Source organism: Candida dubliniensis, chromosome 2 (assembly GCF_000026945.1).
Source record: "Candida dubliniensis CD36 chromosome 2, complete sequence".
NCBI classification, from domain to species: Eukaryota; Fungi; Ascomycota; class Pichiomycetes; order Serinales; family Debaryomycetaceae; genus Candida; species Candida dubliniensis.
Window position 1 is genome coordinate 1,706,085 of NC_012861.1, and position 22,997 is coordinate 1,729,081.

At 30.7% G+C, this 22,997-nt stretch overlaps 8 protein-coding genes across 8 annotated transcripts; 5 read left to right on the forward strand and 3 right to left on the reverse strand. All coding sequences in view use genetic code 12, as the record gives it.

The window, feature by feature from the left end:
• Positions 1-219: 219 nt before the first annotated feature.
• CD36_22560 (3-methyladenine DNA glycosidase, putative) lies at positions 220-1,281 on the forward strand (the record flags this gene model as incomplete). Its single annotated transcript, XM_002418685.1, has 1 exon — positions 220-1,281. The coding sequence occupies one exon, from the start codon at positions 220-222 to the stop codon at positions 1,279-1,281; it is 1,062 nt and encodes a 353-aa protein (XP_002418730.1).
• Positions 1,282-1,373: 92 nt separating this feature from the next.
• CD36_22570 (hypothetical GPI-anchored protein, conserved) lies at positions 1,374-2,408 on the reverse strand (the record flags this gene model as incomplete). Its single annotated transcript, XM_002418686.1, has 1 exon — positions 1,374-2,408. The coding sequence occupies one exon, from the start codon at positions 2,406-2,408 to the stop codon at positions 1,374-1,376; it is 1,035 nt and encodes a 344-aa protein (XP_002418731.1).
• A 3,237-nt stretch (positions 2,409-5,645) lies between these two features.
• On the forward strand, positions 5,646-10,334 carry CD36_22580 (conserved hypothetical protein; the record flags this gene model as incomplete). The annotated part of the gene is made up of 1 exon (XM_002418687.1): positions 5,646-10,334. One exon carries the CDS (start codon positions 5,646-5,648, stop codon positions 10,332-10,334), a length of 4,689 nt encoding a protein of 1,562 aa, XP_002418732.1.
• A 269-nt stretch (positions 10,335-10,603) lies between these two features.
• On the reverse strand, positions 10,604-11,089 carry CD36_22590 (transthyretin-like protein, putative; the record flags this gene model as incomplete). Its single annotated transcript, XM_002418688.1, has 1 exon — positions 10,604-11,089. The coding sequence occupies one exon, from the start codon at positions 11,087-11,089 to the stop codon at positions 10,604-10,606; it is 486 nt and encodes a 161-aa protein (XP_002418733.1).
• A 315-nt stretch (positions 11,090-11,404) lies between these two features.
• CD36_22600 (conserved hypothetical protein) lies at positions 11,405-13,177 on the reverse strand (the record flags this gene model as incomplete). Its single annotated transcript, XM_002418689.1, has 1 exon — positions 11,405-13,177. The coding sequence occupies one exon, from the start codon at positions 13,175-13,177 to the stop codon at positions 11,405-11,407; it is 1,773 nt and encodes a 590-aa protein (XP_002418734.1).
• A 361-nt stretch (positions 13,178-13,538) lies between these two features.
• CD36_22610 (rRNA methyltransferase, putative) lies at positions 13,539-14,834 on the forward strand (the record flags this gene model as incomplete). The annotated part of the gene is made up of 1 exon (XM_002418690.1): positions 13,539-14,834. The coding sequence occupies one exon, from the start codon at positions 13,539-13,541 to the stop codon at positions 14,832-14,834; it is 1,296 nt and encodes a 431-aa protein (XP_002418735.1).
• A 2,160-nt stretch (positions 14,835-16,994) lies between these two features.
• CD36_22620 (cell wall protein, putative) lies at positions 16,995-19,160 on the forward strand (the record flags this gene model as incomplete). Its single annotated transcript, XM_002418691.1, has 1 exon — positions 16,995-19,160. One exon carries the CDS (start codon positions 16,995-16,997, stop codon positions 19,158-19,160), a length of 2,166 nt encoding a protein of 721 aa, XP_002418736.1.
• A 1,204-nt stretch (positions 19,161-20,364) lies between these two features.
• On the forward strand, positions 20,365-22,836 carry CD36_22630 (E3 ubiquitin-protein ligase, putative; the record flags this gene model as incomplete). The annotated part of the gene is made up of 1 exon (XM_002418692.1): positions 20,365-22,836. The coding sequence occupies one exon, from the start codon at positions 20,365-20,367 to the stop codon at positions 22,834-22,836; it is 2,472 nt and encodes an 823-aa protein (XP_002418737.1).
• Between the last annotated feature and the right edge of the window lie 161 nt (positions 22,837-22,997).

Consider the following 22,997-nt stretch of genomic DNA (forward strand, 5'->3'; position numbering starts at 1 on the left):
GGAAATAGGCCACCGAAAAAAAAATTAATTATAGGACTATAAAAGTATCATTGGGGAAGTAAAATTTCATTTCTTACCAATCAACGCTATTCAAGAAGCTACACAAGTCTGGAGCAATATACTTATCCATTTACCACTTGTTTAGTCCTTATTATTATTACTACTCGTTGCACGATTTTCCTTCAATACTTAAGAAACACACGTGTATTATTATTTAACATGGGTGCAATTACGCGATCTAAATCACTAACCACCAAATCTGTTGCCACTTCCCCCACCAAAGTCACAACAATTACAAAAACAACAATAGTTGATTCGAATTCAAAACTCTTACAATCATCAACTGGGAATGCCAAAATCAATAAGAAACCGAAATTAACCAAACCGAAACCTAAATTGACCAAATCATCACTGGATCTAGAAGATCTATTAACTCATATCACCATACCACAAGATCTTTCTCTTCCACCGAAATATATTGAAGATCATACACCAGAATTTATCAAGGGAATTTATCATATACTTAAAATTGACCCAAGTTTATATCCAGTTATTGTACATCAAAATTTTAGAAGTTTCAGTAGTTTAACCTATACAAATGTAACTATGAATGAGAATTACAATAACACCAATATTGATAAAGATAATCCAATTCATAATTATTGGTATTCATTGATTCGATCGGTTATTGCTCAACAAGTAAGTGGTGCTGCCGCCAAAGCCATTCAAACAAGATTTGAAGGATTATTTAATGGAATACCAACCCCTGATAAAACATTGAAATTCTCCGCTGAAGAATTGAAAAATGTTGGATTATCAAATATGAAAGTGAAATATGTTCAAAGTATAAGTGAAGCATTTAATGATCCCAATAATCATTTGACTCAATTAGAATTTTATAAACAATCAAATTTAGACGATATATTAACTGAATTATGTAAATTAAAAGGCATTGGTATATGGTCAGCAAAAATGTTTGCTATGTTTACTTTAGAAGAAATGGATGTATTTGCTGAAGATGATTTAGGAATAGCACGAGGAATGGCTCGGTATTTAAATAAACGACCTGAATTGTTGAAACAAATCAAACAAGAATGTTTAAATGATGAAGAAAGTCAATTATTATTGAAACGGAAACTGAAATTTGCCAATAAAACTGATTCTAAACGAAATTGGACCCCTATTCATGATGCATATGTTAAATATGCTGCCAAAAAATTCCTGCCTTATCGTAGTGTATTCATGATGATTTTATGGAGATTGAGTTCTACAAATATTTGATGTGTTGGAAAAATTAGACGAATAGAAGAAACCAACTGCTAGATATATATATATATATATATTTATATACGTCTTTGTATTATTCACTATTATTAGCCTAGTAATAGAAAAGTTAAAGCAATAATTAAGCATGCAGTAGGTTTAGAAATTTTGATCCATAATAATGGAGCTGAATTTTCATCTTCTCCACCAATAGAAATAACTTTAGGTGACCCTTTTGCTTCTTTTAATTTATTTAATTCTTTTTCAATTTCTCCTAATCCATAATCCAAATTTTTCAATCTTAAAAATTCTAAATCTGATGAATTAAATCCTTGTTCTTCAACCAAGTAATGAATAAATTCTTCAATATCTAATTCAATTTCATTTTTTTGAATATAATTTTTTGATGATGAATGTTTTTTACCAAATTCATTCTTACCTTCATCAGCAATTAATCTTACCCAACGTTTTAAATCTCGAGGATCACTAACAGTATCATCATAATTCTTAATACGAGATTGTAATTGTTTATTTTCTTGATTAGATTTGGATTTGTATTTGTCACGTAATGGGCCGGAAGATGATGATGAAGAGGAGGAAGACATGGTAGACACTTTTTGTTCTTTGAAAATTAAAAAATCTTTGATCCAAGATCTTCTTGAATGTACCACTGTAGGAGGAGCTGAAGAAGAAAGTGATTTAAACGTAGCATCAGATTTATCATTACTACTATCTTCATCATCACTAGAATCACTTTTGTTTCCGTCGTTTTCACTATCAAAAGAATCACCATCACCATTTGTTGGGATTGATGTTTCCAATAATTCTTGGGTGGTTGTTGTTGTTCCCAGAATAGCAATATCTTTTCTAAATCGAGATCTTAATCCATAATGAGGATAATTTATCCGTTTAGGAATAAATGATTCTTTAATACTTTGTTGCTTCTCAGTGATCGGTATTTCTAGATTTTCTTGCAATTCCGGTAAATATTTTTTAAATTTAGATTTGATAATTAAACCAGGATTATCAATTTCTTCATTATTTATCGATATATCAAATGTATCACCAGTGGACAAAAAAAACATTGCTAGTGTTAGCCATATAATATATCGTGGAATCATTGAATAAAATAGAAGTATTTTCATAGCTATTGTACATGGTTTAATATCAAATGTTCGTGATTTGCAAAACTAGGAGTTTTTTTCTTTGAATAATAGATATGCTACCTCTTTTGTTTTTTTTTTTGCAACCATACCATAAATATCTGCTTTTACAAAACCTTGAAGTTAATACTTCTTTCTATTGGTTTTTAAGGTTGTGAAGAATTAGATATTATACAAGATTGTCATTTCCATCTATACCATTGATTTATAACAAACCATTCATAGAGTATCAACTGTTCTTTGATATTGGCAATACTTCATTAATAGTTGACTCCACCTGTCAGACCAATAGACATCTGCTAACACTCATTGTGTATTTGGCAAACACAAAAAGACATGCCACTTAACATTTTACAATCACTAAATCCAAGTATTTGGTTTCATAATGGAATGTTAGAAATAATGTCAGAATTAGTGGGACATCTAAATTATCGAACAATGAAAAAAAATTTGAATTTTAGACACTAAAAATCAAAAATTTCAGGGGTAAAAAAAAAAAATTGTCTCCAGACACAGAAAATAAAATTGTTCTAGACTAAATGGTGTATGCAGTCTCTTTTTGTTAAGGGTGTCTGTTTGTAATTGAAACTTGCAAATTGACGAAAAGAAGCCAATTGTCGTTTATGCATTACCAACATCCACGACCTGTCGCTGTAAGCACAGTTTTATTGTTAGAGTCATCATCCCTAAAGAAGTTTAAAACCAGATGATACAGCAATAATTGATAAGGCACATAATGATATGGCATGTAAGGTACCATGTGGTGATACAACAGGGAAAAGATTACCATTGACAAAGCTTTAACGTTTTAGATACAAAGGTTCAACAAAGAATGGAATAGTGTGGCTGGATGGTAGGTGTTTGAAAGGCCAATAATTGTCGATCCTACCGCGACAAAGCGAGGGGAAGAGTTATTATGTAAATCAAAGATTAGTTTCGTTTTGGATGTTTGCAAGCATGATTGACAACTCGAGGCATTGCAAGATCCCTAACGTGGTCAAAAGAAGGTAAACGTGCTTGTTATTGAAGAATTGAGGAAAACTGAGAGGGAGGAGAAACAACCATGATAATGGAAAGGTCGGAATTATGATAATAAGCTCAGATACCTAGACAAGGGGTTTAGGAACCGAGAGATTGTAGTCAAGAACAATAGAACTTAGTTGATAATGCAAAGCACTATTATTATTATTTAGTTCTATCCTCATCATACTATAATGCAATTCAGAGCCCAAGGCTAGTAGATCAAGCTTTTCCTCAATTGCCATAAACCAAAACAAAAAAATGCAAGGATTCGTCGTGTTTAAGGGTTTTGAGAGATTGATTTGAAATTCTTTTCTTTTTTTTTTCTTTTTTTGATCGTTTTGTCCAACTTTAATTCCATTTTACTATAAAATCATTCGTTTTCGATAGTTATTGGTTTGAATGTGTGTGTATATATATTGTTTGCTTTGTTCGTCCTTTCGATTACGCGACGATGGTTGTTTCAATTTATTTTTTTGTTAGTGTCTTTGTTTTGGGGGATATTTAGGAGGTTGTACATAAGTAGATAATAATTACACTCTATTATTGATAGCAATCTCAAATGTTTCAACTAATAATTCAGGAAACGAGTTAATACATATTCTATTATTATTATTATTTGTCAGGTTTATTAGTATTCGTTTCTGGTTGGAATTATTTGATGTTGGCTGGCCGCCCACAAATAATAAATTCTCTTTTTTATTTTGGTTTTTGTGTATTGAAAAACGTGGAATTTCATTATTGTTTAAACCCTCTTTCCAAAATGTATTCTCTGTTTAATGGTGCAAGTTTAACCTGTACTACTGCAAAATAAGCACTTGTTGTTGTTGTTAGAGGCGATTTTAGAATTACCCGAAGTATCAACACAAAGTGATTATTATGAGTTATAGAAATGAAGAAGAAGGGATTCAAGGAAGCAAAACTAAAAATTTCTTTCAAACAATTTTTGTTGTTGTTCTTCTTTCTTTCTTTTCATTTCTTCTCTTTTATTTATTGATCAAATTATTTGTTTTCCACCTTTAAATTAGTTCTTTCTTATTCAGTTCACTTTCAATAAGGTCAACATAAGTATAACTAGAACATTTCAATTCATAGATACATTTTAGTTCTAGAAGAAAAGATTGACAAAAAAGAGAACAAAAAAAAAACAGCACATTTAGAGACAGATAAGCATTGACAACAAATACACACTATTATACAACTCTTACAACCAACCCAACCCGAACCAAAGAAGATCTGTTTAAAGATTCTTTTTTGTTATTCTGTTGAAAATTACGATACGTCCCAACTTCTTTTTTAGGAATATAGTGTGGATTATTTATCACAAGAATCAAACCACCTCAATACATTCGCTTCCTCGATTATTTTTCCATTTAAATTGGTATTATTTTACTTGGGATTGAGCTTAAATAAGAACAAAGAACAATATCTCGATCAAATAATTATTATCATCTAGAGTTATTTGTATTCTTATTTCAGATTTGTGATTACACTTTTCAAACCTAAAAACTATATATACACATATATCTACGTTTTAGTTGTGGATTGGGTCCCTGTTGATTCTGTCAAATTCCTCGGCAAGTTTAACAATCAAAGAGAACACATTTTTTTTTGTTATCCGATTCCAGCAGGTTTTTTTTAGCTATACGAGTCTAGTTTTCATCTAAACTAACAAGCCATTAATTTGGACAATAATTAACTATTATAAGGAAATTCAACCTGGTTATCCAGAATAATTAAATCATAATTTTATGTCAAATTGAATTTTGCTTTGCTTTGTTTGATTGTATTTTTATCATTTGGTACACTCCCCACTACTCCTTTAAATTTTAATCAAGCAACAAAATTTCTAATTGATATTTTTTCTGCTTCCCACTACTAAACTAAGACTAAGACTAAAACTAAGACTAAGACTAAGAATAGAAAGAGAAAAAAAGAACGAACTTTACAAAGAGAGTCCCCCTTAAAGGAAAAACAAATATTTCAAAAAAATTTTATTATTTAATAATTTATTTTTATTTTTAGCTCAACAAATTTATATCTTCTAAAGAAAGATAACCTTTAGAGTTAACTTTTCCTTATTTCCCTTCCTATCAGATTATTTATTACTTCCCACCTTCGTTTATACTTTTTGTTTTCGGTTTTATTTATTGTCCCCCCCCCTCCCTCCCCTGACAGATATAAGATTGTTCTTTTAATATGACAGAACATAGTTCCCGAAGAAATTCTTTGACTTCAATGTCTACCACTGCATCATCGCAGAATAATATCTCCGTACATGATTTATCTACTGACAACTTAATTGCTGTGGATAACAAATTTGTGAAAAAACCAACAAAGAAATTCCCCAACAGTAACGGAATCTCACCAAAACTACTAAGTGACGCAAGTTTTCGAAGTCCTCCTATGGGTGGTAGTTCCTTTTATTCTAAAGAAGGGGTATACTATTTCCCCAATGGTGAAGTATTCCGACCAAGAACAGCACCAGCAAAGAGAAATCGACCAAGCAAGATTCATACTGATTCTCCACCAACCAAACCCGACAACACTTTTCCATCAGTTGACACTACCATACCCAATCACTCTTTTGCAACAGATTCACCAACCCATAGTCCGGTCCACTCTTCCAATTCTTCATCTGCAAATAGTGCTTCTACTTTGCCTAGCAATGGTGGGAAAACTTCAATACATTCGAATAATTCATTGACATCACTACCTAAGTCAGCTTCCCTTCAGAATATCAAAGTATTAAATAAACAAAATTTGGTGCTGAATATAAGAAGCAACAAAGGAGATATTGCAACCAATATTGTTCTTGAAGATAGTGCCACAAAGTTGCCATATGAATCATATCGTAATAGCAACAGCAGTTCTAGTTTGAAAAATAGTCACAAACTCCAATCTCAAAATATCACCAAAACTGAGCAGTATTCTAACGCATCATCATTCTCATCACAGACATCTAATGTTTCCAATGTTTCTAATTTATTGGTGGAAAATGCCGACAATTCTAATTCTAATGTAAATCGTTCAGCAACAAATACCCCATCTACATCGATAAGTGACGATCACAACCGACTTTCCAATGAAATCAGAAATAGTTCCGGGTCATCTTGCGACGATAACAACAACACTCATTCAGATTCAGCAACTGAAGATGCCGCATTGGCAACTTTAAACGAGGCTAGTGAGGAAACATTTAGGACAACACCAGCTTCAACTTTGCGCTCAGTTAGTGTAGGACATTCAAACAATTCATCTTGGGATAATAGAAACACTTTGGATCTGCGTCGATTTATACGCGATGAATCTGGCTCGTCAAGTTCTCCAAGTGAGAGGAATGTACCAAGATCAAGAAATTTACAACTGTCGTTGTCTAGCCCTCTCACTGTGGGCAATAATGATTCACCAAATTCGACAAATGATTTTTCTGCTGGTAATACTCCTTCCTTGTTATATGACAACATTCTGCCATTGGATGTGCTAAAACAACGAGAATTGAGCAACCGTTCCGGAAATAGCTCACCAAACTCCTCGTACGATAGCAGCAACAACTCGAATAATTTTCCTCAGTTGGGTGCTCCTGTAAGACCAACTTTAAGAGATATTTCTCGCACATCAGAAATGTCTAGTGAAGAAGAGGTTTTCAAGACTCCACTCAGTTCTCCTGATCAAGATCTGTTTAAAGAACCCAAAGAAACACCAAAGTTAGCACCACCATCCCCAACATCATTAAAAACTGCCACTCCAATCGTTACACCACCAAACAAAATCAATGCTCTTCGTCCTCCTCGAATCAGCGCTGGATCAATAGTACATTTCAAGAGACTGAATACTGATACTAGTATTAGTACAAGTACCAATTCTAGTAGTAGTGGCGGAACCAGTAATCGAAAGAGCCAAATAAGTTTGTTACCAGAGCCAACAATAGACACTGAATCGTTTGTTGAACAGTATTTCCATGATTCATCCCCTGAACTGTACCAATTGAGCGAAATTATTTCGAATTTGAATTCTACTCCAACTCAGACTCATCACCAGCAACAACAAGAACAATTAGAAAAAGATCAAATTGAACAAGAACAGAAACAATACACACAATTGATCAATGAAAAAAGACAACTGTTGCGATCAAGTAGCAATGGAGCTCCAGTCAAGGAACAAATAATTCAAGTCAGTGAAGATCAGGCGATAAAGTTTATTCCATCACCAACAGATTCTGTAACCACGACGCCAAGAAGTTCAAGGTATTACGATATAAACTCTAGTACTTTTAACAAGTTTTTGAATGATAAACAGGTAGATATACCTCCAAGAGGTGATGTTATGATAGTGAACAACAATAAAATCAGAAAGCATCATCGTAATGCTTCATCTACGTCGTCTGCAGGTGATTTTTTCAATCAACAAAAGAAGACATCAGTTAATGCATCTGGTCCATCTCTGGATCCAGAACCCGCAACACCAAAGAGAAGTCCCATACAAGAGATATCGACACCTCAGGGAAAAAGTGAATCTCCACCACCGCCACCACCAATTGAAAAATCACCTGGAATGAGAGTGAAAGGAAGACCGAAGAAAAAAAGATCCAAAAAACACGGAGATAAGAAATCAGATAATGATGCCAAAGATGAACTGCATTCGATTCTGAAGCACATATCTAAAGACTCTGGGGAAACTAATGGTAAGAAAAAAGAAGTTGAAGAGTTTACCATTCCAATTGCAATTCAGACCCAACCTATAAAGGCTCCACCACCAGCAACTAACCCGAATATACTGGATCGCCCTGATGCACTGGGACATCTGACTAGTTATAAAAGTAGTGAAAATGAAAGAGATCCAAGTCCTTCGCGACTGGTTTTAAATGATACAACAGGTACTTTTGAAGAAGAATTGGCCAAAAAATCTTTAAAATTGAAAGATATGAAGAACGAAGAACACTTTGAAGATTCTGCAACTCCAGATACAAAGCCATCAATGCCCGTTAGATCTTTGTTATTGAATGAAGATGCTGACAAAAGTAAAACCTTAGGTGATAATTCAACCCAATCAGGATCCAATTTAAATGAAATGCCTGACAAGACATTGAAAAAGATAAAGTCATTACCATCAGCTGCTCCAGATAAATCACCAGTTCCTGATCTACTTGTGCCATCATCTGAAAAGCTACCAGCACATAGTAGGTTTGAACCTTCACGTAAACCACCACCGATAGGGAATATTGAACACGATTATTCCAATACAACCGTTGCAGATGAATCTTTTGATCTGAATAGTCCACATTTGCCACCACCACCACCACCAACAGTACAACCAAAACAACAATTCAACAAAAATCCCCCTAAATCCCACGTTTATCAAAGTGTTGGTAATTCTGCCACTGAGGGAAATCTTCCACTTCATCAACAGGATACTAAGAAAGGTGGTACCAATTTTAAATCATTTTTCAAGATGTTCAGACCACAAATACATGAGAAATCAATGGACAAGTCAGAATCAACCACATCTTTATCATCGACAGGATCGACAGGATCTAGGTTATTCAAATTTAGAAGACAAAAAAGGGAAGAACCAGATGATTTACCAGTGATTGCAGAAAAACAAAAACCACAATTAGGTTTCAATAATGACAATAGAATATCGGTATTGAGTGAAATTGCTCCCTCGATAAAATTGGGATCATTACCTGATTTTGAACCTGAGGAAACAGGATTATTTGAAGAGATGATGTTAACATTTGATGAAAAATTTGAAAGTGAATTAACACCAACTTCACCACCGAATTTTATTCATAAAATTACTACTGGATCAAGTAGTTTGAATGAACCATTTTTAAGAGATGATGAATTATCAATTGCACAAATTCAAGATCAACAATTGAAGGATGATGCTGATGGAGAGTCGGGGCCATCTATATCTAGTGGTGATGAAAATGATGAAACTGAGAATATGGATTTTATTCAAAGTGAAGCACGTTGGGCTACAATGGATGAAGGTGCATTGAATGCATATATTGATAAAAGTCTGGAAGCTACTCTTGATGCAAAAACTAGTAAAGAACTTGAAAGATTCAGAGACCAGATGTTCCCTATTGCTGCTGCTGCTGCTGCAACCACTACTACTGCCACTTCTACTGGTGATACCAGTGCAGGTGCTGTCTCCAATGATGCTAGAACTGCAGGTGCTTCTGCCAATACAACTAGTCCTGTACCTATTACTGATTATGATGAAAAAGTTTCTACTCCAGTGATTACTGCTACTCCTTTAGTTGCTCCACTGCTTGTTGGATCTTCAAGGAATATGAGGATGATGGCAGATGAAAACTTTGATCCAGTTGTTGATGGTTCTGAAACTAGTAGTAATCGAGATGGAACAAAATCAATGGTTATCGATAGTCAAGAATTACAATATATTTTCAATAATCTTACTGATGATGAAAAGAAAAATTTACCACCTCATTTGAAATATATTCGACAATTTAAAGATTATCCTAAAATTGAAGTTGATTTGAAGAAGTTTGAAGATTTATCCGAGGTGAAATTATTTGTTGATAGATCAATAACTAAGAGATCAATTTTGAAAAGACGTAAAAGAATGGGTATGGGTGGTGGTGGTGGATTCACTGCTACTATGAAACAAACAATGATTGGAGGAGGTATCAGTAGTGGTTCATCATCTAATACCAAACATGTTATCTTTACTAATAAGATATCTATTAATGAAACATTTGCCAGTGATATGTACAAGAGATATAATAAAGCAGTTACTCAATATTCATTGAGTGATCCTAAAGAGATTAATAAGATCAAGAATGAATTGAATTATTATAAATGTAATGAAATGTTGGTTCATGAAAGTTCTCAAAATAATACACACTTTTTCTACTAAGACAAATGATTCTCCTTAAATTATTATCAATTTATATATTACATTCAAACAATCAAAAACCAGTCAACCAACCATAAACTGTATAATTATTTACATAGATTTTTGTTTTCTTCCCGTCCTTTAGTTTTTGTTTTTGTTTTTGTTTATTTAGTTCATTTTAGTTAATTTTTATTTTGTTATTATTATTTTGTTTTATTGATAAAGATTGGTTTATTATTGTAAATTCTTCTATATATATAAATACATGTTTATGTTTTATATGTTGGATTTTAACTTCCACGATAAGTAGTATAACTATAATTACTTAATAATAAAGGAATATGATAATGATTATCAGGTGGATTATCAATAATAAATGAAATTTCAACAAATGGGAAAAATGTTCTACCGCCACTACCAGTAGATGTTTGTTGTTGGGTTTGAGCTAACAGTAAAAAATATTTCCCAGTTAAAAATTTTGCTTTATATATCCCTGGTTTTAAAATTTGCCATGATTGATTAACATTATTAGTACTTTTATTGATTCCTAAATTTTGGAAATCTCCATTGGGATCAATTATCCATTGTTTAATACGACCATCATTATCAGTTTTCGCCGTAGCAAAATGTTTATTACCACCATCATTAGCATAAGATTGTATATCTTCAGATAATGAAGGATCATTGGATATATGGAATAATTGAACTATAACACCAGAAGCTGGTTTTCCTAAAGTGGTGTCTAATATATGACAAGTAATTGGATCAACAGACATTATGGAAGAAGAAAAAAGTTACTATGTGTAGTTTGTCTTGTTGTTGGTTATGGAAGTATTGATATTTAAAGAAAGAGAAAGAAAGAAAGAAATATGTTGATTCTTTTATATATTTAATATATTTAAGTCATTTTAGAAATTCGTCCGATAAGATATTGTTTCTTCTTTGCCACGCAGATAACCGAAGATCAAAATTGCTGTGCCCCCCACCAACCAAACAAATAATCACTAAACACACAAACCATACCAATATACATTTACAAATTGATATAATAAATAAATAAATAAATAAATAAATAAAGGGCAGTTCTATAATTATCCTATATACTTCCATGTAATAGTTTTCGTTTCATATTTCCATAAATGATCTTGTTTTAAAACCATAGTTAATATATAATCAATAATTCCATTAATTAATTTATAATTAATTCCATCACCAAATATCAAATTTTCTTGTTTTAATAATTCTAAATAATCCATTACTTTCAATTCATGATTTGTATTTGGATTTTGTTTTTTGAAGTGACTTAAATTATGTAAAATTTGTATCAAACTATAAAATAAATTTTGTAAATTTTTCAGTTTAACCAGTTGAGTTTGACTAACAGTAATTAATTGATAATCAAATTGTAAAATATGTCGTATACGATGGAAAATTATTGATTTATATTCTTCAAATGAATTTAAATTTTTAAAATTAGGGATTTGTTGTAATGTACTTAATTGAATAGTAGTTAAATTAGTTAATAATTGAGATATATAATTATGACGATATATTTCCACAAGTTTGAATTTAATAAAATTTTTATTTATAATGAATTTTATAATTTCTAATGTGACTTGAAATTCTGTAACCACTTTAACAGGATTGTTATTTACCGCTAGAATTACAATATCATCGTCATCGTCCTCGTCATCATCATCAATAGTATCGGTGTTATTGTGGTTATTAGGTGTTGCCATTTCATTGATTGATTTATTACATAGGTCCAGCGATATGCCATGTATAACCGCGTTGCTAGTGACAGGAGTAGTTTCTCGCGGTGTCAGCGATAAGCGTGCAATACTTAATGAACTCAGTTGTTGTTGTTGTTGTTGTTGTTGTGATGGCACTAGATCATTCTTAGTAACCCCAAAACTTTTTTCACCCACCAAATTATCATCATCATCATCAACGGAATTAGCACTGGTTCTATCACTTGATTTACGTACAGCATCAACTAATAAACTATCTTCAAATGTCAATTCTTCTGGTTGTAATTCATTAATTGATGAAGAAGATGAAATAATCAAATTTTGACGATTATTCCGTTTGCGTAATTCTGATTCAGTGAATCTATAAGTTAATGGTTGCTTCTGTTGTTGTTGTTGATGGTGGTGGTGGTGGTTATTTCTTTGTGGTGAAGGAATAAATATCCATGGCTCCATTAAATTCAAATTTCTAAATTCCAATGTTTTCTTCCAATTATCCAATTCAATATGGAAATCATTACCATTATGACTTAATACTCTAAATTTTTCCACGTCAATTTCTCGTTGAAGTGAATTATTGTTGTTGTCATTATGGTAATTATTTCTATTATAATAAATATATTTATTATTAATAATTCCTTGAATTTCAACGATTTTCCCATGATTTGACATATTTAATTTACAACCTTGAGATTTAAATTTCCATTGATTTAAATTAACATTAATTTTTGAATTTAATCCAACAAAATCATCAATTGTTAAAATCACATCATTAATTTTTCGTTCATTATTAATATTATTACTATTATTAGACATTGATTTATATTTTTCACCAATAATTTTCCCAACTATTCGAACTTTATTCACAGGATAATTATTAATTAATACTATTTGAGTTAAATTTTCAGCTAATTGATAATAAATATGAAATAAATTTAATGATGAATTAATATCATTTATAAATAATGGAATTAATTTATCTAAAGTTGGTGATTGATGGAATAATTCAATCACATAATAATTTTTACTTGATGTTCTTAAACATATATGATTTTCTCCTGGACCCCAATCAATTTTAGTTTTAGGATAAAGTAATCGATTTAATGGTGTATTCATAGTAGTATCATTATTTGTCTCTAATGTGGATTGTTCAAAGGGGTGGAGGTATTGGAATGCTATTTACTTGTATAGTATCAGCAAACGTGAATGATAGTTACTATTATTAATATCGTGATTCAATTAATAGACGTGTTGTTGTTGTTGTTGTTGTTGTTTAGCTTCTGGTGAACTTGATTTAATTCTTAAATGTTACACTTTGTTTATTAGACGCATATACACGACCCTTCATTTTTGTAGGAGTAGTGTAAGTAAAAAAAAAAATTACGAATTCATAAATTGGGGGCCATCTCTCATCTCATCGCTAATATTATTCTTTCTCTTTATAAAAACAAAAAGGAACTATACATAACCAGTCAAAATGGTGTTATTTGAAGTTAAAGGATGGGATTTGAAAAATAATAATAAAATCAAAGTGGGGGGATTACCTGAAAAGAAAAACAAAGGTAAAAACAAGAATAAGAATAAAAGAGAACAAAATCAGAAACAATTTGAAAGTGGATCAGATATAACAAATACTGATACCAATGAAACCCCATCAAAATCTAACAAAGATTCCAAAGATAACTCAAGAAAAGATAAAAAGAGAAAACATGAAAATGAGGAACAATCACAATCTGATAATCAAAGTGAGTTGTCCAAGAAGCAAAAGAAACCCAAAAAGAATGATTCTAAGGATACAAATAATCAATCCATTGATCAATCTTCAACAAATTCATTTATATCAACAAATAAAAAATTAACTCCATTACAACAAAAAATGATGGCTAAATTATCTGGGTCAAGATTCCGTTGGATAAATGAACAATTATATACTATAAGTTCTGAAGAAGCATTAAAATTAGTTAAAGATACCCCATCATTATTTGATGAATATCATCAAGGTTTTAATCAACAAGTTGCTTCATGGCCAGAAAATCCCGTTGATGTATTTGTTAATCAAATTAAAACTAGAGGGAAAACTAGACCAGTTAATGCTCCAGGAGGATTACCTGGTTTACAAAATAAACAAGTTGTTATTGCTGATATGGGATGTGGAGAAGCACAATTAAGTCTTGATGTTAATAATTTTGTTAATGATTATAATAAAAAAACCCATAAAAAGAACAAGAAAAATTTTAAAGGGTTGGATATTAAAGTTCATAGTTTTGATTTAAAACAACAAAATGAAAGAATTACTGTTGCTGATATTAAAAATGTCCCATTACCTGATGAATCATGTTCAATAGTTATATTTTGTTTATCATTAATGGGTACTAATTTTTTAGATTTTATTAAAGAAGCATGGAGAATTTTAATCCCTAGAGGTGAAATATGGATAGCAGAAATTAAATCACGATTTAGTGAAAGTGGCGGTGACACCAAGAATCAAAATCAGAACCAACAATTAATTGGTGAAGAATTTGTTAATTCTTTAAAATCATTTGGATTATTTCATAAACTGACAGATAATTCTAATAAAATGTTTACTAGATTTGAATTTTTTAAACCACCACCAGATATTTTACGTGAACGTCAATTAAAATTACAGAAAAAGAAAAAGAAATTTATTGAAGATGAAGATGATAGAACTGATATTGAAAAATTAGAAAGTAAAAGATTAGAAAAAGCTGAAGGAGAATGGTTATTAAAACCTTGTATATATAAAAGGAGGTAACTTTGAGTCAGCAATGTTTATATATATATATATATAGAAGGAAATTGCATATTAAAATATCTCTTTAAAGATTAGAATGGTTTGTTGTGTGGTGTAATGGATGAGTTTATTCTTTGGACTAACCGTTTTACATTTAGCGGAATATATTTATTGAATTCTTTGATACCATCACTGTAATAACTAGTGTCTTGAATCTAAGAAGTATCAAGAAAGTATATCAAAGAACATTCTAAAACCCCTTGAATTAGCACAAAGAGGGAAGGATAAATTGGTAGTGACTCTTCTTGTTATTCCTGTAAACCATTTCCAATAATTAAAATCAACACATTGAAATTCACTCTACACAACCATTTATATTATAATTTGTGATTTACAACAACCTTTATTATTATTATTATTATCTCTGTCATAATTGATCACGCATGTAAAGTTGTCAACAATAATAATAATAATGATAACTTATGATCCAGCATAATCATGTACATAATATGTAACGATGTGTGTATAAAGAAAATAAAATATTATTGCCAAGAATATATACACTCATGAAATGTCTATCCATCTTTCTATGTGTGTATGTGTGTGTTTACTTGGTAATTACGATTGCTATTTGTCAATTACATCTATTGAATTATGTTATCCACAAATAATATTATACTTAGATCTTTCTTAACTCCTCTTTTGTTTCCATTCCTTTGTGTTCCTTTTTGTTAATCATCTGACTATAGGTTTGCCTTAGTGATGACTTTTGCCAAAATATGATGATGACGGCATGATGGTGGCTTTTTGCGATTTCTCTAAACAATGACGTAAAGGTATACTTACCAATGTTGTACAAAAAACTTTCTTACAAACAATTGGAAGATTCAATTGGGATTGTCTTAAACAAAGAAAGTTAACGTTGTACTATATTGGGATAATGAACCAGCATAATACAAAACGAATTGTTTGTTAAATCTAAATCTCGGACTTTTTTCACTTTAGAAAAAAGGAAACGATTATTTTAATAATAAGTATACTAAACTAAACTAAACTGTTTATGCAATCTTATTTAGTTTTGAAGTATTATTATTTTGAGTGGCTATATCATGATTTCTTCTTGATCAATCTTTGCTTAATTGTGTATGTTTGATTTACCAGCCTTTTTTTTTTTTTTTTTCTTAATGGAGTGCTTGCCTTGCCTTGCCTTGCCTTGCTTGCTTTTTTTGCAATTAGAAGAAATGTTTTCTTTTTGCCGTCAATGGAACAAAAAAAAAAAAAAAAAACCTGCCATTCTATACAATTAACACACAAGATAATAACAATAGAATGGATTTAACAAATATCTTTAATTGGACACAGATATTAACAATACAGTAAGAATTCTATTAGATTATATCATCTTATTCAAATAAGAATAGAAAGAAATATAGAACAAATAAAAAAAAGAAGTAGGGAATCTTGACTGTGCGTGTACAAATGATCAAAAAAAGAAAAAAAAGGTGGCGTGCAAATTGGAACTGAAAAAAAAAAAAAATTAATCTCTCAATTGGGTAGCATCAACCAGCTATTTCTCTTTTACCAAAGGTATTCAATTATATACGACAACAACAACAACAACAATAACAACAATTGTAAATCATAAATACAGATAATATATATATATATATATATAGATTAGAAAAGAAATGTAAATCTTAATCTTTGATTTCTGATTTCTGATTTTTCTTTCCCCCCTCCACTATACCAAAGCTTCTTCAACAAATATATATATATATATATTTATAAATATCCAACTTTCCCTCCTCCATTCATTTGATCCTTTTCTTACTTTCTTTATTTTCCTAAAGATAATATTTTATTTAATTAATATTAGCAATAGAACTTCCATTTATTTGAAAATTTTCTATTATATTTTATTTGCCATCTTTCCCCCTTTTTTTTTTTACATACCCACAAAGTCAATTAACAACCAATCATTAGATAATTATAATTTGGCAACCAAAAAAGAAAATCTATTTAAAAATTCAGAAATTTATATAAAGACTGATTGAAAGTATCCAGAATTCGTTTCAAGATTCTTTTGATTATTATTTTGCCACCATTTTACACACACACACATAAATAAGTTAAATCCCGCGCTCCCAATTATTAAACCACACCACACTACACAAACAAACAATGACTGATTATTACGAACCAACGTTTTTATTTAGACAGAATGCTATTAAACGATTTAGTCCTACTTTATCACCAATATCCAGTGTTGAAAGTTTATCTTTAATTGATTCAAATTCAATCAACCATAATTCCAGTATATATTCTCAACCTTCCAATTCTTTTTCTTCTTCTTCTTCTTCATCATGGTTATTAAATCCTTATAATGATAAAGATACTGCTATATTAAATCAATCATGTTGTTTGAATCGTACTAATGTTAAATCCAATTACTGGAAAATTCCTGATGAATCAATGAATTTAACATCAATGTCAATTAATAAAAATAAAGGTGGGAATCCAATATTAGCTATATCATCAGGTAAATGTGAATCTAATTTATTTATTTATGAATTGAATTTATTTAATAATCATTTAATTCATCATCATACCATTAGTTTACCTAATATATATGCTATGAAATGGATTAATAATACTCGATATTTGGTTACTGGTAATAATAAAGGTTATGCTCATTTAGTATCAACACCAAAATTAGCCACTAATGATGTTTTCAATAGAAATAGTGAAGACAATGACGATTACGAGGATGGGGATGGGGATGGAAATGATTCAGCAGAAATTTGTAAACGATTTAATCATAGGAAATATTTAAAACAAAATCAATTGGAAAACACAATTTCTACACCAATTAGACATTTGAATTTTTTAAATAATCATGAAAATTTATTATCAATATATAATGATTATTTATTTTATTGGGATATTAAAGGTTGTCATCAACAAACAAGACCATCACCAATTTCAATTTCAACAGTTTCTGGGATTAAGAATTTTGATGTACTAGAAAACAACAACAACAACAACAATAATAATACATCTAATACTGTTGCTATTTGTGGATTATTTGGGGTTTCATTATTTGATTTAAGAGATTGCCATTTCAATATACCAAACTATGCTCAAACTCAAACTGAGAAACAACAATCATATCGTAAATTATCGGCTAATATAGTTAAATGGAATCCTATAAATACAAATATATTAGCAGCAGGTCATGGTGATGGAGTAGTAAGATTATGGGATATTAGAAAACAAGATTCATATATTGTTGAATTATATGGTCATAATAATTATACTACTAGTATGGAATGGAATAATAATAATGATTTATTTACTGGTAGTAAAGATGGTAATATAATTCATTGGGATTTATCATCAATTGATTTCCATGACCAGGACTATAGCCATGATCACAACAATAATCATAAATCACCTATAATTTGTGGATTAAAAGAAGGATTTGATAGTATTGAATTTAATCCAAAAGCCAATCAATTACAAACTAAATTAGATCAACATCAATGTGGAACCATATTACCTGCTTCTAATTCTTCAATTGTTGCCATGTGTTCTACTAATACTGATTTTAACGAAGATAATGATGAAGAGATTAAAATATTATCAATTGATAGTTCTTCATTCCTTGGTGTGCATAATAAAATATCTGAATCAATTAATGTTAATATAAATACTAATAAATTATATTATACTGAAGAAGATATTCAATTATTATTACAAAGTCAACTTACTAATAATAATAATAATAATGTTTCCACTAGTTCAAATGATACTTTAGTTACTACTAATGGTAATAATGCATCTCAAGATAGTTTAGTGAAACCATTGACTATTTCAAGAAAACCAACCACCAAAATCAATAGTACTACTACTACTACTATTACTACTACAAAACCAACTCATAATCGTACTACTTCTATTGATGAAAGTATAGTGTCAGTGCATAATGTTTCTAATAATACATTAGTCAATAGTCCAACTAGATCTAATATTTGTGAAAGTGAAGATGAATTTACTTTCAATGTAAACAGTATTACCAATAAAGGTCAAAACCAAGGTCAAAATATCAGTGGTGGTTGCAATAATAGACATTCATCTTTTTCTAGTGTTTCATCACAACAAACTCAATTGAATGATTCAACAGAATCATTATCTACAGTTGTAACTGATATTGAGAATGAAATCAATCATCATGAACAGAAGTATCTGTCGTTATTATTACCCATCGAAGATACAACCACCACAATCACCAAGGAGAATAATAATTCCGATATTGGTGTTATTAATACTGCTATAATTTCAACCTAAGTTAATCATTAAAGTTAGATATATATGTATATTTAAGAGTTGCTTGTTTTTTTAATTTTAGAATAGTGTTGACCATAATGTAATAATGATAATGTATAATGTTATATATATAATGAATTGGTTTGATTCTTCTTGTAAAAGAAATGTGGAGGTGGAGGTGGGGGAAAGTGGGAGTGGGGGATTGCTTTTGTGGAATCATACACGACTAGATATATTAATTTTTTAAGCGAAATTAAATTTTTAAGAAAGCTTCGCTTGATTGGTTTTGTGGAAATACCATTAAATGATTATCGGAATTACTTTAAATAAAAATAATGCATACATATATATATGTATATCATTTCTCATATAAACAATGACAAAGAATTAGTAATTTATAGTTAATGAATTGAAGGTGTTTAAATTTTAAGGTAAGAATGTTTAGTTTTAAAATTTTTAGGTGTCATGCGACTAGGCCAAGAGATCTTAACTAAGCCCCCGCGCCCGACACCGGAGTCAATAATATAGTTAGCGGGTAGATGATTTTTGGCCACCACGATATGTTTATACCAGCTCACGACCGATAGGCAGGCAGGCGACCGAAAAAAAAAAAAAAAAAAGAAAAGAATTCTAGATTCACAAACTTTGATGATGATGAATTAGAGGATAATACAAAAAGGAAAAGAAGCAATTACAGAAGAGCTTTCCATGTTTGAATAAATTGATTATATGAAATTGGGTATTGAATTGCAGTAACCAAACTCTTGTTGTACTTAACTTCTCAAATTGCTTTATAGTTCAAACTGTTATCCCAATTCTCTGTTCTCTGTTCTCTGTTCTCTAACTTTTCATTTAACTTTAGTCCTGAAGTTTTATTTAACATATTCACATTAACAACAATATATAGATCATTGCAATATTCTCAGCTGGGATTGAATTGAAATATGATTGTCAATTAACAAGTTTTCAATTTCAGGTTGTTAAATTTTTGTGTTGTCATTAATTTTCAACGCTCTCTCTCTCAGACTCTATTCCAAATAATTCTTTCTCTACTCTCACTCACACTCACACTCCTTTCTCTCTCTTTCTCTCTGTTGTCTCTCTCATAATAAAAAATTTAATTTGCTTTTTCTAAAAGAAAAAAAAAAAAAAAAAAAAAGTTCAAGTCAATTTCTTCCCCTTCCTTTATCCCATCAACAAGTAAACTTGTGTTGTAAAAGAAATAATGGCTCCTAATACATCAACATCAAGGAGCAACAATACTACAACCATCAACGTCAAAGTTGTTGCTGCTGAATCATTATATAAACGAGATGTATTCCGTCAACCAGATCCATTTGCCGTGTTGACAGTTGATGGGTCTCAAACTAAAACTACTATAACTGCTAAAAAAACATTAAATCCTTATTGGAATGAAACTTTCAATTTCCAAGCTAAAGAAGATTCTATATTAGTTATACAAGTATTTGATCAAAAAAAATTTAAAAAGAAAGATCAAGGTTTCCTTGGTGTTATTAATGTTAGAATTGGTGATGTTATTGATTTATCATTAAATAGTTCTGAAGAAACTATAACTAGAGATTTGAAAAAATCTAATGAAAATTTGGCGGTATCAGGGAAAATTATTGTCGTTATATCTCATAATAGAAATTCTAATGGAGGTGCTACTACCACCGCCACTTCCACTGCCAGAGGTAGTTCCAATAATATTGCTACAATCAATGGAGGAGTTAGTGGTAGTGGGGCTTCACGCATTGGTTCAACTACTACTACAACCTCAGCTAATGGATTAGGTCCAACTTCGTCAGTGCCTCCAACAGGTTTGAATCAAGGAGGAGCCTCTGCCACCACCACCACCACAACAACAACAACAACACCAGGAGGGGTAAGACAATATTCATCTTTTGAAGATCAATATGGTAGATTACCACCTGGTTGGGAACGTAGAACTGACAATTTTGGAAGAACTTATTATGTTGATCACAATTCTAGAACTACAACTTGGCAACGTCCAGCTTTAGATCAATCCGAAACTGAAAGAGGTCAACAAAGACAATCAGAAACTGAAGCTGAAAGAAGACAACATCGTGGTAGAACATTACCTGGTGAAGGATCTATTTCACCTTTACCAACTGGATCAGGCAATGGAAGTTCCATTACTAGTGGTAATGTCACTGTCAATGCATCAGGTGCTAATACACCAGTTAATCCAGCAGCAGCTGTTTCAATGGCAGCTTCAGGTGCCACTACAAGTGGATTAGGAGAATTACCATCGGGTTGGGAACAAAGATTCACTACTGAAGGACGTCCATATTTTGTTGATCATAATACAAGAACAACAACATGGGTTGATCCAAGACGACAACAATATATTAGAACATTTGGTCCTAACACCACCATTCAACAACAACCTGTGAGTCAATTGGGACCATTACCTTCCGGTTGGGAAATGAGATTGACCAATACTGCTCGTGTTTATTTTGTTGATCATAATACCAAAACTACTACATGGGATGATCCAAGATTACCATCTTCATTAGATCAAAATGTCCCACAATATAAACGTGATTTCAGAAGGAAAGTTATATATTTCCGTTCTCAACCAGCATTAAGAATATTACCAGGACAATGTCATATTAAAGTAAGAAGAGATCATATATTTGAAGATTCATATCAAGAAATTATGAGACAAACTCCTGAAGATTTGAAGAAAAGATTAATGATTAAATTTGATGGTGAAGAAGGGTTAGATTATGGTGGAGTTTCTCGTGAATTCTTTTTCTTATTATCTCATGATATGTTCAATCCATTTTATTGTTTATTTGAATATTCATCACATGATAATTATACTTTACAAATCAATCCTAATTCAGGTATTAATCCTGAACATTTGAATTATTTTAAATTTATTGGTCGTGTTGTTGGATTAGGGGTATTCCATAGAAGATTTTTGGATGCTTTCTTTGTTGGAGCATTATATAAAATGATGTTACATAAAAAAGTGGTGCTACAGGATATGGAAGGAGTTGATGCTGAATTTTATCGATCATTAAAATGGATTTTAGATAATGATATTACTGATATATTGGATTTGACTTTTAGTGCTGAAGAAGAAAGTTTCGGAGAAATTGTTGAAGTTGATTTAAAACCTGGTGGTAGAGATATTGAAGTGACAGAAGAAAATAAACATGAATATGTTGAATTAATAACCGAATGGAGAATAAGTAAACGAGTTGAAGAACAATTTAAAGCATTTATTGATGGATTTAATGAATTAATACCTCAAGAATTAGTCAATGTATTTGATGAACGTGAATTAGAATTATTAATTGGTGGATTAGCTGAAATTGATTGTGAAGATTGGAAAAAACATACTGATTATCGTGGTTATCAAGAAAATGATCAAGTTATACAATGGTTTTGGAAATGTGTTAATGAATGGGATTCAGAACAAAAAGCAAGATTATTACAATTCACAACTGGTACTTCACGTATACCGGTTAATGGATTTAAAGATTTACAAGGTAGTGATGGACCAAGAAGATTTACTATTGAAAAAGCTGGTGAAGCTAATCAATTACCTAAATCTCATACATGTTTCAATAGAGTTGATTTACCACCTTATACTGATTATGAAAGTTTGAAACAAAAATTAACATTGGCAGTTGAAGAAACAGTTGGGTTTGGACAAGAATAAGAGGCTTTAATAATAAAAATAATAATAATGATGATAGGGGGGTTGTTCGTTTCCATTTCTTTTTTAATTATACATATATATATATATATATATAATATATCATTTTTACTTTAGTTTTGTTTGAGTTGATTTGATTTTTTTTCATTCCTAGTATACATATA